This window comes from Leptinotarsa decemlineata, unplaced genomic scaffold, assembly GCF_025532065.1.
Source record: "Leptinotarsa decemlineata unplaced genomic scaffold, Ldec_3_MD MMD2_P_RNA_scaffold_5, whole genome shotgun sequence".
Classification (NCBI taxonomy): Eukaryota; Metazoa; Arthropoda; class Insecta; order Coleoptera; family Chrysomelidae; genus Leptinotarsa; species Leptinotarsa decemlineata.
In genome coordinates, this window is record NW_027412532.1 from 11,994,000 (window position 1) to 12,012,770 (window position 18,771).

An 18,771-nucleotide genomic window follows, 5' to 3' on the forward strand; every position below is an offset into this window, starting at 1 on the left:
TGGTAGATAGAAATCAAAAGTTTCCTCGGGTTAAAAGTTCTTGAGATTTTTCATTATGAAAATATAACAGATATTCTCCAATAAATCAATCTTAAAAATCATTCTTCTGCATAGAACATTCCTTACTGAACTTAAAGAGCGAGACAAGGAACGGTTTTAGGCTCTCCTTTCCTCCTAATGAACACTTGTGCGATCAACATCTACCCTGATTCACCCAAAATATTGTTGATGCTTTCAGCTCTTACTTTTCTGAATAGAATACACCAATTACTCTTCCTAGTAAACTTGAAGTAATAATTATTTTAACGATTCAACAGAGATTTCTGAGGATGTAATCAAGGCTTACAGAAAAATTAATTATAAACTGATTGTAGGACCTCATCAGATTTCTAGCTGTTTTATAAAGGATTTTATTACAATCTTTAGTACATATTATTTGGAATTAACTGTAGCAAGTTGTATATTGTCCAACATACACATGAGTTATACAAAGTTATATGCAGTTCTGTGCTTATTTTCAAACAGTTTGAGATTATTCTATAGAACTTCCATCATACACCAACAAAAAATATATCAGAGGAACAACATGGTTTACTGCATAGAGAATTTTATTAATAGATGAATTGATTGATTGATATAGACGTGGTAGGAGACCATCACTTTTATTTGTAACTGCAGTAACGATAGTTACAAATAAAAGTGGTAAAAAACACATAGTTTCATTTCTTATGTTTCACTCCCAACAGATCTCTCTTGTACCTATATCTTAGTATGTCTGCGGAACATTCAACGGAAAAGGCCCTGTAGATGTAAACACAAAAATCGTTTCATCAAATTGGCTAGTCTATTCTCTAAAATAAGCTGGGTCATATAAGTTTCTTTAAAAAAATTGAAGTTGTTCCTAATTGATCGCAAGTTTGTCGAATAAGAAGAATACCTCTTCCTTGTATCAGATCTAAACCAGGATCAAGGAAAGGTAATATTTGGGCTGGTATTGGAAATGCAGCTACTACTTCTTGATCAGATAATCGACCCATTAAACAAAAGCTGATGCGACTGGAAACAATATTTGTCAAAAAGATCTTCTCCATTTCCAACAGGATGGAGCACTACTGCACTAACTTTTCCAGTAAGGCAATAGTTGAATGATTTTTCTGAATGAGATTTTCTGATCAAAGGATTTGACGAAGAGAAGCTATTGAAAGATCATCACGAATACCTGATTGAAACATACAGATTAAGTAGAATTTTGTCCTTCAGTTAGAAATAGCAGTTTCGTACACGGCATCCTAGTAAGTCCATGATGTCTTCTGTAGGTAAATTCGTTCTGTTTTCCAGATCTTCGTCTTCGGATAGTATGATTTGAAGTGCTTCTTCGGCAGCTTCCTCTCACAGAGGAAGCTATCCGAAGACCTGGAGGACCTAGAAGATAGAACGAACTTACCTATAGAAATAATCACGGACTTACTGGGATGCTGTGTACGGAACTACTATTTCCAACTGAAGCAGAATTTTATTAATACAATGGGCAACATTTTGTACATTTGATAAAATTAAATAATTGTTATTCCTCCGTAGATATTGTTTTGAAAAATACTATTGATGAATATATACGATTTACAAATCGCAATAATCACTTAGTGTTGGGGGGTCGGAACTAAACACATCCATTTTCAATATCCTGTATTTATAGCATATGAGGCTTATTAATAACTTGCGCTCTGTTATATTTTTGGAATCTGTCGTAATAATTTGTATCTATTAGTGTTGTTGAAAAAAAAATGTATCATGTTCTTCTAACATGAACGTATGTTTAACGAATTCTCTCGATGCTGCTACCGAAACTGGAACAAGCTATATCTCCATCAGATGAGAGTAAATAAACATTTGTACTGCGTGCGACTCTCAGATAACTTAATCGATATTATTCAGCCACAATCCAGAATGGGGCATGTGCAATCCTTTGGTAAATATTACGAAAGGTCAATAAACACAGTAAACCAGTTCGACTTTTTGTTTAGACTGCGTTCCGAAAATACGGAAATACCAAGAGTACATTCCAAAATATGTTGTGCTTGGTAGGTGATAAAACGTCTGTAAAATCTCGGATGAAATAACTTTGCACTTTATTATAGAAAGCAAAGGTTGAGAGCTATGACACGAGGCGAAGTATAAAATAGAAATAAAGAGTCGACTCATTTCTCCTCGTAGTGGTGTGGATTAAGTTCACCTATTCCCGTATTCCCCTGCCTTTGCAAATGGGTCCATTTGGGAAACATTGCCAATAATGGATCAACTTAAGGAACTCTGCTGCCACAAGAAATATTTTTTAGATTAGTTTTGGGGATATATGAGAATGTTAATTGAATAATATCAGCAAAGAGTTTTATTCTACCAATGGAAGCTCATTTATACAAATGATCTACGGCGGTGTTTCAGATATATTGACATTAATGGAATTGATGAAAATGAAACACAACATTCTTGCTGATGACAACAAAAATGGGTTATAGGGGGAACTCCCTATTTTGCTATTTCACAATGTGTACTCAATAACTGAAAAAAGAAACATCTTTACATTTGACGCAGGATCAATTTCATATTCACAGTAGTTCGGATTGTCAGTGACATGATCTAGATTGTTTCTTGATCACTGCATCATCTGAGAATTAAATATATATATTAAAGAAGAAAGTAATACAAATCATGAAATTATGAAACAACAAAAATTAATTGGTGCTCCGTGGCGACTTCATTGATTCCAGTGGCGCATTTGCTTTTTCAGCTGCAGGAAAACCTGCAGCACCACATCATCTGAAGATCTTGATCTGCCAATTTGCTCTATTTTATAAAACAACATGTAGGGTGTCTCCAGAGGTTCCAATAAATTCAAAACATCGCCAGAACACTTCGTGACACGACTATCGTCAAACTTATACCAGTTCGTTTTGTCTTTGACCAATGCGTAATAATGACCAGATTCAACGCCAGAACTACAGTGAACAATGACTGAGTGAAGATTATAACAGTGGTCTGCTAGATTGAAGTGTTCATCTATTTCGAACCCTTGTAAGAGTTTGGTGCTTCCGTCAGAGGTTGAGACATGTTTGATGGTCATCAGTATCATCATTAGATTGACTGGTGCCTCAGCTATACTTGTTTTCTTATAATAGTCAATTAGTTTGGGGCATGTTTGGCAGTACAATAATTACATAAAGTTGCAAGGAATGTTAATTTCCAAGCTCCCTGAAAAAAAAATTAAGGAGTGGTCAAGACGACGCAATGCACAATGGTATCCTCAAAGCCGAATGTATTCTATGATAAAAATCTGCAAACCACCATTTAAAAGTACTTATATGAAATCGATAGGATAATAGAAAATCATGGATAATTAAGTAGTGAGATTGCCTCCTCATCATCCCGTTTTGATCCCTATTGAATTAGTGTGGGCATATCACTATGGGCAGCTGATAAAAACTAGAAGCCAACATTGAAGGTGACGAATTCTTCATGTCGTTTTCTGAGGAAAATGGGGAGAACTATACGACGATGCTAAACGCTTGGAAAAATTGTATTGTTCTCGAAAGCTTGCTCCCTTATTTAGCTTAGATTTGACAAAATCAACAAATGTAGGTATTAATTTGATACAACGGCCACATCAAGTCGATAAAAGCTTTCATACCATGAGTATACCAAATAACACCACACCTCTTTTGGTCAACATGTGTGTATGTGTCACTCATTGTGTCTTGCTGAACTAGTTTAATAAAATTATCTGTTAACATTCTTTCAAAACGAGTGATTACGGACTAGTTCATCATAGTTTAACTTGAAAACCATTTTTCATTTCACACTTGACAAAACACAACGGGATCTCTACCGATACGGACGTTACGTCCAACTTTGGCGACTGACGCAAATCGACTTAGTGTGGAGACGCCTTAACGCACATGGCTATTTACTGAGCCATTCTTATGATGTAAATATTTTCTTTTTAATGAAATGAAGTAGTAAATGAATTCACAAGTACCTAAATCATTTCTGTCCAGTATTTTTCTCCAATTGGAGTTGCCTGTGCTATCCATTATGAGTATTTGTGTGTTCTCATTCCGTCTTTTGTTTGGACGTCCACTTTTTAGGACACCCTATTTCAGCTTAACAACTAAAATTAATTATGTCCATGTTTTTCTTCGATCAATCTTCATCAAAATCCATATCCTAAGTCAGCTTGTCGCCGTAAAATTAATGAACATCCAGACTCTTTTTCCATCAAAAACATAATCAACACGCCTAACATATCATTAACCCCGAAGAGCCGAAACAGTTCCAGCACAACTTCATTTTTTACACCCTCTGCTTCCGACCTACGACGAACCTACCCGAACCGATTTGAAAGGCGGTTGTGGAGGATCCCAGGCAGTGTGACGTCATACGCGGAAGAATCCGCAGTCGTTTTCCGTCCACGCCGTTTTGCCGGTTTGTCCCATTTCCATTTTCCATTTCTCGGTTCGTTTTCACAATGCGGATATACGATTTCTGATGCGAACTCGTTTCGGAAATGACATTGGTGCTGAGGCTTTAGTGGATTTCTATTTGTCATCATGGATACGAACTATTACGGGTTATTGGAAAGTCCGTCCGTCGTTGGGATCTTCCATTTTTTCCATTACCAGGCCGTTGTGAAGTAGATCACGTTGGCGCTCGGAGAAAGATAATGTTCAAGGGTTGGAAGTTTGGAAACAAGGTAATTTTGTCTTGGGCGTATTTTCGATGATTCGATGTACAGTGGTACAGTGGCGTAGGTGGCAGGATGCGGGGTGGGTAAAGTTGACATAATACAGCTTATTAAATAATGGTTAAAAACATTCTTAGACCCATCGACATATATTGTGTGTATTTCTTTACAAAGATAACCATTGTTAAAGCGCTGACTGTTTTACTCTGGTATAGAGAATGATAAATAAACATCGTGTCCGTAAGAAAGAGCATTTGGTTTTCTGGCACCTCTTGTAGAAGAGCCCAGCAAACAACATACTCAGCCAAACTGTAGTGAGATATATCTCATAATTGATATTATTCCGGCTTTGATTATGAATATTTGGAGGAAAGTTTCATTTTCACTTTTCCTTTCATCATTCACAGATTTTTCATGTCTTCAACTTTTCATTTAAATAAACTTAAAACTCTTTTTAGGCTAGAGGATAAGGTTCACAGACCTTCCTTATAGAAGCTACGGCAACTTCGCAAATTGACAATTGATTTATTTTGTCAATTTATATTGCCAATTTTCATTAATCCTGTATGTATATAATTTATCAGAATATATTGAAAGGGATCTATCTATTTTGGTGACTATTCTCTATCTATACTCAGATCCTAAGAATTTGCTGGGAAAGAAATAACTGTCAATAGAGTAATGAAAGTCGCAAAATCATAAATAATAATAAATCACAGTAAAATAATAACAAAAATATTCACAGCAGGCAAAATTTTATCGTTTTCTTCATTGATCATTTCAGTAGCGTCGATTTGTACAATATTGGTTGCTCTACATTATGTAGTCTTTGCCAGATCTTCATCGATATGTCATAACTGTCAGTTATGTCATAATTCAAAAGTAGAATTGGCACCTCTGGCGTATAATAACAGAAATGCAACACATTTCTTGACGTGCGTTTTACTAATGAAGTTGGCGTCATAAGAACATGAACTATATCCAGAACATTCATGGTACGATTATTTGATTACCAAGGTTGTTACTCACGATCTGACTTGGGTGATCGATGGCGAAGTCTTGGACAACCAGATAGGATGAAGTTTGTACTGTTATTTGTGAAGATGAGGTCGTTTATGTGAAACAGAAACATGCAAGCTATACAACCAGAATGTATCTTGAGAAGTCCATGTTGTCAAAAACGTTTGACTGCTTTGTGAGTATTTTCATGCATTCATGATAATATTCCTTAATGTTCCGGTTATTTACCGATCTCTTTGGAGAACTATAAAAAATGTTAGCTCGATGGGCTTCTGATATTTTAGAAGGTATTTCTGGGATAAGTTGGTCCCTAGCAGTTTTTTGCATGACTAGTAATCCTTATCCACAAATCTTGAGCAGTTAGTGGAATGACATACCTTTTGTCGAAGATTTGTTGAAGGGAGAGAAAGTAGCTAAAGGTTAAGTTTAGCACTATTTAGTCCAAGATTTCTAAGGAAGTTGGGAATTGTAACAACTGTAACTCCCGATATATGATCTAAGGACACTGTGATATTGATGGTCTTTATTCTTCTTCATCTAACTTTATAAAGGTTTGCACTAACCTTTTCTTTTGCTTTGATTCCAAGATCATGTTCCCATCGCTACACACAGAGGGTACTTAAGTGATTTCTCTATGATTCGATTGAATATCTTTTTGACAGAATCAGCACCTCTCTTGAGACATACGTCGCATGTTTTCATTCATATTGATTATGTCACGTTGGTGAATATTAAAAACGGAAGCAAAAACAACAGTAAAACAAACATAAATTTGATTTTTAGCAGTGTAAAATCTAAAAGTGGACTTTTAAAACTAAAGAAGAAGTTGTTGAAAATTATCTTGCGAATGCAAATTTTTGTGGCTCATAAGTGACTAAAAAACAATGTTATAATAATGTAAAATAAAATTATTTGGTTGGACACGACAAATACTTGATGAAAATCCATATCAAATGTATTTGACAGGCTATCGAGAATCTCGTATGAAGCATATGTTTACAACAAGCACGCCTATGTATGTTGATTTCATAATGATCTGGTTTAATATTACGTTTTTTGATAAACGGTTAATGAACTGGGTCACCTACCTCGTCGCACCAGGTCAAGGATTCTGAGAAGATTGCTCAGCGGTATGATGATTAATAGCAACCATCATTCATTATGTTATGGCAAAGATATATATTTGATCGTTTATTTCCAGTTTTATTTGTTGACATCGAGAACGCCGATAAGCGTCTTTTTTGTGGGTCTGTCTAGTTTTGTCAAAAATTTTTGATTGGACATACGTATTTTCGCCGCTGATCACGAAGCTTGCGCTCCGATCTACTTTCAGATATACGACCATTGAAAAGTCGAAACTGTTGAAAAAAATTCAAATTCCAGATCTGTGGAGAAAAATACGTAGGCCTAATTGAAAATTTCTCAAAAAGTATTGTGAACCCATAAAACAAAAATTTGGAATTTGTCAATTTAACGTAGCAATTCCTCCACTTCCGTGATTAAGGTGTTTCATTTTCATGTGACTTTTTTTTCTTATTTCCTACCTGAAAATCTGATAATGAATAGAAAAAAATAAAATGCCTGTTGGAAAAAATTCTGAATGAACTAGATTGCGTACTCATTCAAAAATTCTTTTTTTTTATATAACGTATCAAACATTTTTTTCGGGTATCAACTAGGTTTTTTTTATTATTAATACGCTTTTATTAGCTTCACCTGTATGTATGTATGTTTGTTTATTTGTGTGTAACACTCCTTTTCATTTCATATTTATACCGGTTTGAATGCTCGGGATCTGTATTTGACAGAATTATCGACATTATTGCTTGATTCGCGGGCAGATGGCGCTGTAAGTAACCTCCTTGATATAATTCGAACTCACTTTACATGTATTTTACAGCTAATTGATCCCAAAGTTTAGATAAAATAAATATAGTTTAAAAAGACTATAAAACACGCTTTTATAGCATACTTAACTAAAAAATGAAAAATAAATATAGTTTCAAAAAACTAAAAAACACGCACGAACATCGAACTAAAAACTTAGAAATGTTTTTTTTAAATAAGCTTAAAACAATAACGAACGAAAAATGCTAGTAATATTGTGAAAAAAGCGTGGGCGATTTGTGCCATATTTTTATATATCAAGCGCTCGTCGCTTTTTTCACAATAATACTAGTATTTTTCGTTCGTTATTGTTTTAAGCTTATTTAAAAAAATATTTTTAACTTTTTAGTTCGATCTTCTTTAAAAGCGTGTTTTTTAGTCTTTTTAAACTATATTTATTAAGTTTTCATTTTTAGGAAGAGCAAGTACCTACATACTAGTATAGAGCTGTTATAGATCATTAATTTCGCTACAAAATAATGTTCCTTCGAGCTAAAGCCGATGACCCACAGTTTTCACCTAACAGAATTGAAAAATGAATTTTCATCTCCAATAATTTTGGATTTATTGATATACAAAAAATTATCCAATAACTGGTACTGAATATTTATAATTCATAAATGTATTTATATATATATATATATATATATATATATATATATATATATATATATATATATATATATATATATATATATATATATATATATATATGTAATATAGGGAGGGGGGGCAAATGTTCCTCCGCAGGAATAGATAAAGATCGGAAAGGCTTCACCCACCTGTATTTAGATTTTGAACTCTTCAGTTTGTTTCTATGAGAAAAATATTGCCTCAAAATGAAACACCCTAATTTATATTTGTGATTTTATTTTGTGAGAAGCGTATGAAATCAAAACACTTTAACACGTATCATACATATACAACTTGTGCTATAAATTCGTTTTCCCTCGCATTTGACACAAACTTACACATTCGTAACAAACGATGCTCTATCCCTGTATTGTTGTCTCCGGAAAGTTAAATTTGTATATTTTCATTATTCTTTGAAGAAAAGACGAAAACCATTGACACTTGGGTCTCATTGATTTGTCTTAATGGTTATTTAACCACTGCTATTTAGCAAGAAATTCATATTTCTATTCGTTACAATATTTCATAATGAACAGACACAGTATACAACAACATAAAACTCTCTAACGACAATTATTTGAGGTATAGCTACCTAAAACTATCAGTCATTCAATATGAAAAACATTTGAGTTACAAAAGAAATATTCAAATATTTCAAATAACCAGCTTGTTTGGAAAACAAAAGGTAGGTGTAACATCATAATTCTACAAAGAACAGTTGTCGAAATAGCAAAAATATCTTTTAATAAACATGTACGGTTCGAGCAGTAGTGAAACAGGCATCAAACCACAATAACCACCGTAATTTAAGATCACAACAGGTGGTAAGCTGATAATATAGCTATCAGAGAAGGGTATTAAAAAACCAAATCAACTACGTGATTTCATTTCAGAATTCGAAAAAATCTATATTATAGCTATTTATTATTATGTTGCACTGGTTTTGTGAATAATTTCAAACCGACAATATATTTTACGTTTTTCTATTTATTTCTCTATAAATCGTTACATACATGTATTAGGTTTTCCATGAAATATTATTATTACAATTATTTCTCTTCTGATTCAAATAAAAAAACTACACTATCAGGAATGAGAGGAATTTTTATAACCAGTTTTTTGTTTGTGTTACATTGAAAGGGAACAGCTTTGAAGATCATTCTTGTGGCACCAGATGGTGACGAAAGAATAAAATAAATCTCCGGGAGAAATGCCCTTTAAGATCTTCGAAAAAGGACAAATCTAAACTTTCTACTTTTCATGGAAAGTAGATAATTGGAAGCGTATTTGTTTGCTGAACAATAATTCAGAGAGCGGATCAAATCTGTTGAAAAAATATCTTTGTTTGAACAGTCTTATCTATTTGTTCTTGATATGGGTATCCGGAAAGCAATTCCTTTTGTAAGATCTGTAGAAACGGCAGATCTCTTTTTCTGTTCTGCGATGCACTCATTGAGAAGAGAGGCGCTTAAATGAATATTGTTCAAACATGACTCAACCTCTGACGGAAGCACCAAACTCTTGCAAACTGTCGAAATAGATGAACACTTCAATCTAGTAGACCACTATTATAATCTTCATGTAGTCATTGTTCACTGTGGTTCTGGCGTTGAATCTTGTCATTATTACGCCTTGGCTAAAGACGAAACGCACTGGTTTAAGTTTGACGATAGTCCTGTCACTAAGTGGTCTGGCGATGTATTGAATTTATTGGAGCATCTGGAGACACTCTACATTTTGTTTTATGAGAGAGAACATTGACAGATCAAGATCTTCAGATGATGAGGTGATGATGAGATATACACCCTGTATATCTCATTTCTGTATCGCTACTGCATGAGAAAATTAGGTAACAATCTTTATGGTGGTAAAATCTTGTACTCACATGGAAACGACAACAATGCAAAGTACGTTGAACCGCGAGGCAGACAGATAATCGATTGTTTGTTGATTTTTCTCATCATTCTATGTAGGCGCCTGTGAGACATGGATGTGGCAGGATATTATTGAAATATGTCGGATTTTTTGTTCATTATTCTGTTATTGTTATTCGATATGGAAATCCTCGAGACAAAAATGTTTCGGTTAAATGGGACGTCGCTACGCTGGTAGATAGAATTGTCTTTTCTGTAGACATTGTTGAAAGACACTTCGATGAAGGAAGTTTGTATCAGTGTTTGGAAGTACAGTGAAAATACTGCTCAATGTGATTTTTCTTAAACTTTTTCGTCTACAATTTAAACAATTGTTTTATTCTATGTGTTAGAAGTGCTTGAAATATTGGTTAAGTAAGTTAACTTATACAGCACAATCACTAGATGATTCAAAGCATTGGCAGAAACGTCTAACTATTTGCAGCTTTTTACCCACTACTTGACGTTGATCTGAACATTATTTTTGTCAACTTGAGAAGAAAAACGTTCTGAAAAATAAGAAAATCATTTTTGAAGAGAAGAGGACTGAAACTTTCTATGTTTTTTACCACTTTTATTTGTAACTAACGTTACTACAGTTTCGTCCTATAAGGACATATACATTTAATGTATAAGTTTCGTCCTATAAGGACATTTTCAAGTTAAGCTTGAAAATGTTCTTATTGGACAAAATTGCAGTAACGTTAGTTATTAGTTACGAATAAAAGTGGTAAAAAACATGGAAAGTTTCAATTTTCTCCATAATGATTTTCTACCACGTAGTAACGGCTACATCCATCAATTTATTGAAATCATTTTTGTTTGATGAATTGCATCAATTTGAAAAGAAAAAAAGTCGGGCGCCTGGTCACCACAGAAATTATTCTTATATAGTACAATTCCGTAATAGTAGGCAGCACTAAATTATCAAAAATATTATTGCATTAAAATGAAAACATTGTTGTCAAGGTTGTGATTCTATATATTTTTTCATAATTTTTCCCCATCTGTTTAGTATAATTTCCGTACGTCACTGCAAAAGACAGAATAATACAAAAGCGTAACTCGTTTCTGAGAATTTAGTACCTACACATAGTGTGTAGGTACACTATTTTGAGATTATAGTATAGTAAAACTTAACACTTTAGTTATCAATATATAAATACATGAAACCAATAAATTCTGTAATTACAAAAACAGAATACTTATGTTGAAACTGTTCTTCACTATCACTACATAGTATAAAACAATGTCGCTTCTCGATGTCCTTGTGTATGCTTGCTTAGATCATAGTAAAAGTAACCAGTTAGTCCAGTCCCACTACTTTCATTCATAAATTCACAAACTTCTCGGTGATCTCAAAACGAAGTGTGGAGCCAATTTATTTCTTTCACCATAGGCGTGCGCTCATATAAAAACGAAATTTGAGGTTATTATAGAATATTTTGTGGTATCAAACTACGAAAACTAAAAACAACAATAACAACAGCGAATAAACACAATATCAATTTCCGACCGTTATTATAACTAATCCGATGTCCCTGGTACCGTCAAATTCTTCGATACTACAGCACTGACCGCGTTGGATGAGAATCTCATCCTAAGAGCGATTGAAGGTCCCCGGAAACTCGGACGGATCACGTGGTAAGAGAGCCTTCTGGTTGTGTTATTCTACTGTGCTTAGATCTTCAAAACTATGCCATGGATTTTAATGCGGGTTTTTTCAATAGATAGAGTGATTAGAGAGGAAGGTTTTGATGTATATAACATGCATAATATAGTAGAGAAACTGATAACTTTAGAGGTTTCTAATGTGATGTCGCTTACATTGCAGCTTACATTGCAGAGCTGGCTGAACCCTACGAGATAGATCAAGAACTATACTACAGTATTGTACACCTTAAAAAGGTCTACAAAAAGTCCGCGATGGTATATGTCTATCTCTTAAGGATAGCCCACAATAACTATTTTTTATCCTCGAGAAATAATGGCTCATTTACGAAGCGATTTCAAGCAATATAGTATTCATCCTTACCCAATTAAGTACTTTAAATACATTGTGCGTTTAATGTAGATCAACATGGCCCTTCACGGCATTAATGTTAATGGATATTTTCGAAGTTATTACAGATTTGAAATGCGGGACATAGCGGTTTCGGCGGTACCGGCCGGGTGGCAGGCTGCGCATACCTATAAATAGCGCGTCGAAGACCTTGCTTCGCCCTACAGCACTTTATGATTAGCAGCGATCGCACGCGTTTATATGCATTGCACCAATGCGGAGCCGGGGCGGCTTGCTAATATTCTGTAAGCACTTTTCATTGAAATGGTCAAGCTATATTCCAATCCAATTCTTTTGATTGAAAAATATTCGGCTATTCTGATTATGTAGTAGTGATGACAACTCCCCCTGCGATGGTATAGTCGAAGTAACCGATATAGTAATTCTTAAAGCTATCGGCAAAGTCAAAGGCCAAAAAAACCGATACAAAGAAATAATGCCGCTACGAATTAGTCCACGTGGAATGAAGAATTGGCGGTTCGAATTGGATAATTTTTACTAACCGAGTTTTATGATTGGCTGAAGAGTCATAAAATTAAATTTGAAGTCATGTTACGGTGACCAATAGAATGTGAGAATGGTTAGAAGAGTCGTGTTGTCAATGTTCAGTTCAGGAACTGATCGCGATTTGAGTGTTGAAATTCGATATTGGTGAAGTTATAATTACTTGTTATTTGTTTAAAATGTGGCGTCCTTGGATAAGTACTAATAGTAATAACGAGTGTGATAACAACGCAGTCTTTTTCCAATGGCGCTGGTGAACAATGCCAAAATAGCTGAAAAATTTCACGGAAGAACCAATTTCAGTCCGGTGCTAGTTTTGATCTACATTGATGAAAATATGAAAATCATTTGCTGCTGACTCACGTATGTTTGTAAAAGGTACATTATTGACGAACACAAAATTTAGTTAGCACCTCCAAGGAATCGTTTTATTGAAAAGAAATCCGATTATATGTTTCTTCTACGAAAAACTCAAATTAGACTGACAACCGGTGCTAAATATTTAGACTAAACAATTGAGTGTTGCGTTGAAAAGAAATTTCAATCGAATACTTGATCATATATTTTCTCATGTACGAAAAACGAATACGAATTTCAGTATACTATATCATTGGAAGGTATTGAGAAAACAAATTCAATTCAGAGTCAATATTTTTAAGATCAGAATTGGCCATTTATATAATTTTATATGCAAAATGGGTATTGCATAATCAACTACGAAACAAGTTAAATAGAATCATTCATAGATTTTTTAGGTTCAAATAACCATTTAGGAGTTCTCCGATTATTAGGGGAACCCAATCAATAAAAACAGATTTTGACAATATTTTGACAATTTTTAATATCTTATTACACTCATTCCAACTTTTGGAAAACATGAATATAGTAAATCTTGTTTTGCAAAAACCACTGAAATCTTTCTGTCAATGAAATATCTTAGCATAGTTTTACTTATTTTTATCTTGATATAAGTGTATTCCATTCTGCAGTCTATAACGTCACTGAACTAAAACAAATACTTTTTAGATTTTGCTACAAGAATATCTGCATATCAAGAAATTGGAATCTACGTAGGTATTTTTTTGTTATGGGTCGATTTGAAACAATTATAAATTCATCAAGTTGATGGATGTACTACGTGGTAGGAAATCATTATGAAGAAAAGATAATTGAAACTTTCTTTGTTTTTTACCACTTTCATTTGTAACTAACGTTACTACAGTTTCGTCCTATAAGGACATTTTCAAACCTATACATTAAACTAAATACGTTGAAGAGTTTAATGTATAAGTTTGAAAATGTCCTTATAGGATGCAACTGTAGTAACGTTAGTTACAAATAAGAGTGGTAAAAACATAGAAAGTTCAATTCTCTTTTGTTCATATAAATTCATCAGTGATTAAAAATTAAAATATATAGAAACTGATACACAAGATATTTTCAAGTGAATTCAGTTATCTAAATTTCTTTCATTTACTACAAACATGTTATTTTTATTCGAGTACTGTTCCCATGGTGTGAAATGTATTGCGAAATACATATTTGCTATACTAATTCTCCAATTACTATCCGTATCACTTTCAACCATTCACGAATGAATAACTCTGGTAAATTTAATATTGTTAAATGTATGACATTGGAGGAATTTTAGCTTATTTATATGAACGGAATTATTAGCCATTGCTTCGCGCAGTGGTCCAAAATTTCAATCAGTATTTGTTCATGTCTCACTCTTCATTCATTTAGGCTTCTGTAACAGGAACCTTATTAACGAGTTCTTGTATTGTTTCAGGGTTTAGACCCCGTCAATTCTACAGCGCACTTGAGGCCGCTCAACTCTGAGATCGCAGCTCCCAGAATAGATAGTTACAGATTTTCGATGGCGAATCTTGAAGATTCTCAAGATGTGGACCTGGATGCGATCCTTGGGGAACTCTGCGCGCTCGAAACAGTTTGCGAAAGGGAAATCGGACAGGTCAAAGAGAACAAACGTCATTCAGGTGAGGTTTCCTTTGAAAGTATCTTGATTACAATTTCAGATGTCACAAAATAATATGTGAAAATATTTTCTGCTGAATATCTAATCTAGCCACTACATGGTCGTATACTACTACTATACTATATTACTAGTAAAATAGTAAATGAGTTTTTTGTCGCAGACATGATGTATAATTTGGCAGGCAAATGAAAGATAAAATCTCTTACTGGTTCATTTCTACAGTAAATAACATTTGGTGGTACTAATATAGATTATTGATATGTGTAGTGTCTAATAATGAATCGATTTTTCAATATGCAACTTGAAGATTTGAAAAATTTAATGACTACTTTTTTCTTTGACAAAAAGCTTGGTATTTTTTTTGTAAGTATATCACCAGACATCACTGTCTCTAAATCGAACGAATGGATCAAATGTATCAGATTTTTTGATTTATCTGTCCATATCATGTAGAGGTTGAATATTTTTAAATAGTTCATCGATTGATCTGGTTCAAATTGAAAGAGGAGCAATCACTTTTTGCGAAAAAAAAATACGTTGTGCTTTCTTCTCCTTCGTTTTCAAACAAAAACTGAGGGAAACATCTGAAGATAGGAAGAAGACATTTAACTTTGAAATTTTCTTGAAGATGGAGAAGTAGAAAGCCAAAACTTTTTTTCAAAGATGAATTCAATGTTTCTATATAGTTATTAACTACCTCATTATACCACGTTTTTTGTCTCGAAATATTTTGTACCTATGTACTTTTCAAATTTGGTTTTGGATGATTTTTATGTAACCATCACTTAAATCTATAGTACAATTCGATAATAGTAGGCACTAAGTGTCAGTCATTTTTTAGAATTTAGTGCCTATTATTTTGGAATCATAGTATTGTTGAATTGATGGTTAATCGAAGTAAATTCTATAGTAAATAATCGTGAGTAATTTTTTCAACCTATCAAAAGTGAACTTCAGGAATATTTGTGTTTCATAAAAAACTACTTGTATACTCATAGTTCGATTCTGGGTTCAATTTTCCTTTGTTAGTTGAGTTGGCAGTACCAGAAAAAGCAAATTGACCGGTAAATATTTATTTTGTAGATGAATTCATGACAATTTTATCAAAAAATATTCGATTTGAGAGGGTTAAATAGTACAGATTTGACCAGTAAAGTAGAAAAACAGTTTTTTCGAATGAAAGTTTTCACAAAAATCCAAAAACACGTCAACGTTTTCTTCTTAACGCATCACTTCCTCTTCAGTGTATGCAGGATCATTCTCTATGATAATTAGTTAGTAAGATCTTTGTCAGTAGCATTTTGAAGTGAATTTATTTTATTAAAGTTTATTTAATTTTATTTATTATGCAATCTACAGAACAAGCAGTTCCAATAATCGATTACAATATCAAAAACTAATTAAATAACCATTCTCAATATAATGCAAAGACTAAAACTAAAATTACTCCATTCAGTTGAAAATGACAAATGGACCTTTTTTCATTTAAATTTACTCTCAGTTACAATTACAATATTTTTTTGCATTTTACATTTGACAAAGAAATCTATATTCCTCAAACAATTTGCCAGAGAACACGTATAGTGGGGAATTTAAACCTAGGTTGGTTCGAGGTTAAGGCAAAACAAATATATCTTTCTTTCTATTATTGAAGTATGTACTGTAATTCAGATACATTTTTGACAAGAAGTGTGGAGTATCCATTTTATTATGCAGTAGCTTATAGAAAAGAAATTTTTCTTTTAAATTATAAGGTTGTGAATTTACATTCATTCAAGATTAAAAATATAGTAACCATGTTTTTTGTAATCTTAAGAATTTTTTCTGTACCTTTTCAACTTCATTTTTACGAACGGAATAATAAGGAGACCATACTATTGCACCATATTCCAGTATACTACGGACAAATGCATTACAAAGTGTTAGTAATGTGTGAAGTAATGTGTGAATTTGAATGATTTCCTAATAATGAAGCCAAGTATTCTATATGATCTGTTTATAATGTTGGTCATATGTTGTTCAAAAGTGAGTTTTTCAACCAGCGTAACTCCCAAATCTCTACATTATGTCTTCTTGGCTAAATATTCATTGTTTAGCTTGCACTGGAAATCATTCCGTAGTTTTTTCCTAGTAATTGACATACTTAAACATTTGTCAACATCAAATGTGAGACGATTTGACAGTGACCACTCGTAAACCGTATCTACGTCATTTTATAGCAAAATCAAATCTTCTTGGCTTTTGATTTCCTTGAATAATTTAAAATCATCTGCGAATAGTGCACATTGCGAGTCCTGAACTACATCTGGTAGATCATGTATTAGTAATAAAAAGAAGAGGGGTCCTAGATTGGACCCTTGGGGTACACCAGATCTTGTGAAGAAATTCTCTGATTCCTATTCCGTATAAAGTACATACTGTAAGATACGAAGCTGACAGCTTCAAGAGTTGATCTGAGAGCCCAAAAGTGTATAGTTTTTTCAACATAACCTCATGATCATCCTTGTCGAAGACTTTACTAAAATCTGTAAAAATAATGACTATTTTTGACAACTTGATTTGCCTCTTGTATAAAACATGTTAGGTTAGTTATCGTGGATCTTTTAGTTAAGAACCCATGTTGTTTCTCACTTAGACATGGATAAACGTGCTACTGGCCGTAGTTTTGTATTTCAGCCCAATAACGATGATTGTGCCAGGCACTAGAACGACTTACGCCCGTTGAAGTAGCTATTTTGTCATAATCAACATTCTATCCATTGTGATACCTCTCTGAAGATTAGTTGTTGAGTAACGGATTTTTCATGGATCTCCAACCCAATTCCATTCCCTTTGTAAAAATATTGTTGATGAAACCCCCATTTGGGTTGAAGGTTTTTCAGTGGTTTTTAGATAATAATATGTTACCCGGTTGACGTGTTTTTGGTTTACTTGAAAAAATTATCTGCCTGGAAGTTCTGTCTCCTTGTAATACTGCTGCATTTAACGCACGATTCTAGCCACTTATCTAGTACTTGTCCAAATTATTTTTTCTTCAACAGTATTTTCAACATAAATATAACTTTGTTATCCGTTCGTAGTAATTGAAATGCACGTTCGTTTCCAGATGCTCAAACAATGTCACAATATGAAACCCGAACGCACAATAGATCCTTATCGGAAGCCTCCAGAATGAAGATCGACCCAGAAGATAGCTTATTGAAAACCGAAGCCGGAAGAACCGAATCACCGGACAATGATTCCGCTTTCAGCGATACCGTTTCCATGCTCTCCAGCGAATCGTCTGCCAGCAGTGGGGAAGTGGGGCCAAGCCTCAAACGTTGAGGCTACAAAACATGCAGCAGGTAAGAAAAAAGTAATTAATCTCACCCACACTCGGGTCGGATTTATCCATTTATTATAACGCTGCACCAAACGGAATTATAAATCACCAATTGTTTTTGTAGTGGCTGTGATAAATCAGTCATACGTGCGACGGGAGCATATTTATTAATTTTCCTCACGGGTATCTCTTAATCATTCCTGACTTCCAGAATGTTTGTACTCTGGCTTCGGTTAATTATTTCGTATGGATTGAAATGTGTATTTTAATACTGAAAGGGTTTATTTAGTTCTTGGTTCTACGGGCAGCATGGGATGAAGTTTTTTGCAGCATGCAGCCAAAAGGTTGCAGAGCTCAAGATGGTTTTTTAAAGATGATATCACATTAATGTCACGTCAGTGGTATAAACTTACAGATTACTTGAATAAATTGCTCATTTTACAGATCGTTTACCTTCTGAATTCCTTTAAATCATCATATGGAGAAACTTGTACTGTCGGAAGATTTGGCATGACATCTCTGTTTAGAAGATGATGAAACATCAGATCACATAAGTACTTTCATCACCGCGGTCCGAATCAGGTTTTCAATATTTGGCAAAATTACACTCTCGCCATCGGACCTGAAACATCACCCACTACACCAATTAATCGGTTTTGTTAACGAACTCCAGTTATTTGGTGGAGTTTGTATTTT

General features: G+C 33.8%; 1 protein-coding gene across 1 annotated transcript in view; it reads left to right on the plus strand.

Annotated features, from left to right (window-relative positions):
• pico (ras-associated and pleckstrin homology domains-containing protein pico) overlaps nucleotides 1-18,771 on the plus strand; it is a 477,116-nt gene that overhangs the window by 441,071 nt on the left and 17,274 nt on the right. The window contains 3 exon segments of the mRNA XM_074169549.1: nucleotides 14,547-14,754; nucleotides 17,860-18,045; nucleotides 18,048-18,097. Coding sequence (XP_074025650.1) covers nucleotides 14,547-14,754; nucleotides 17,860-18,045; nucleotides 18,048-18,097 — 444 coding nt within the window.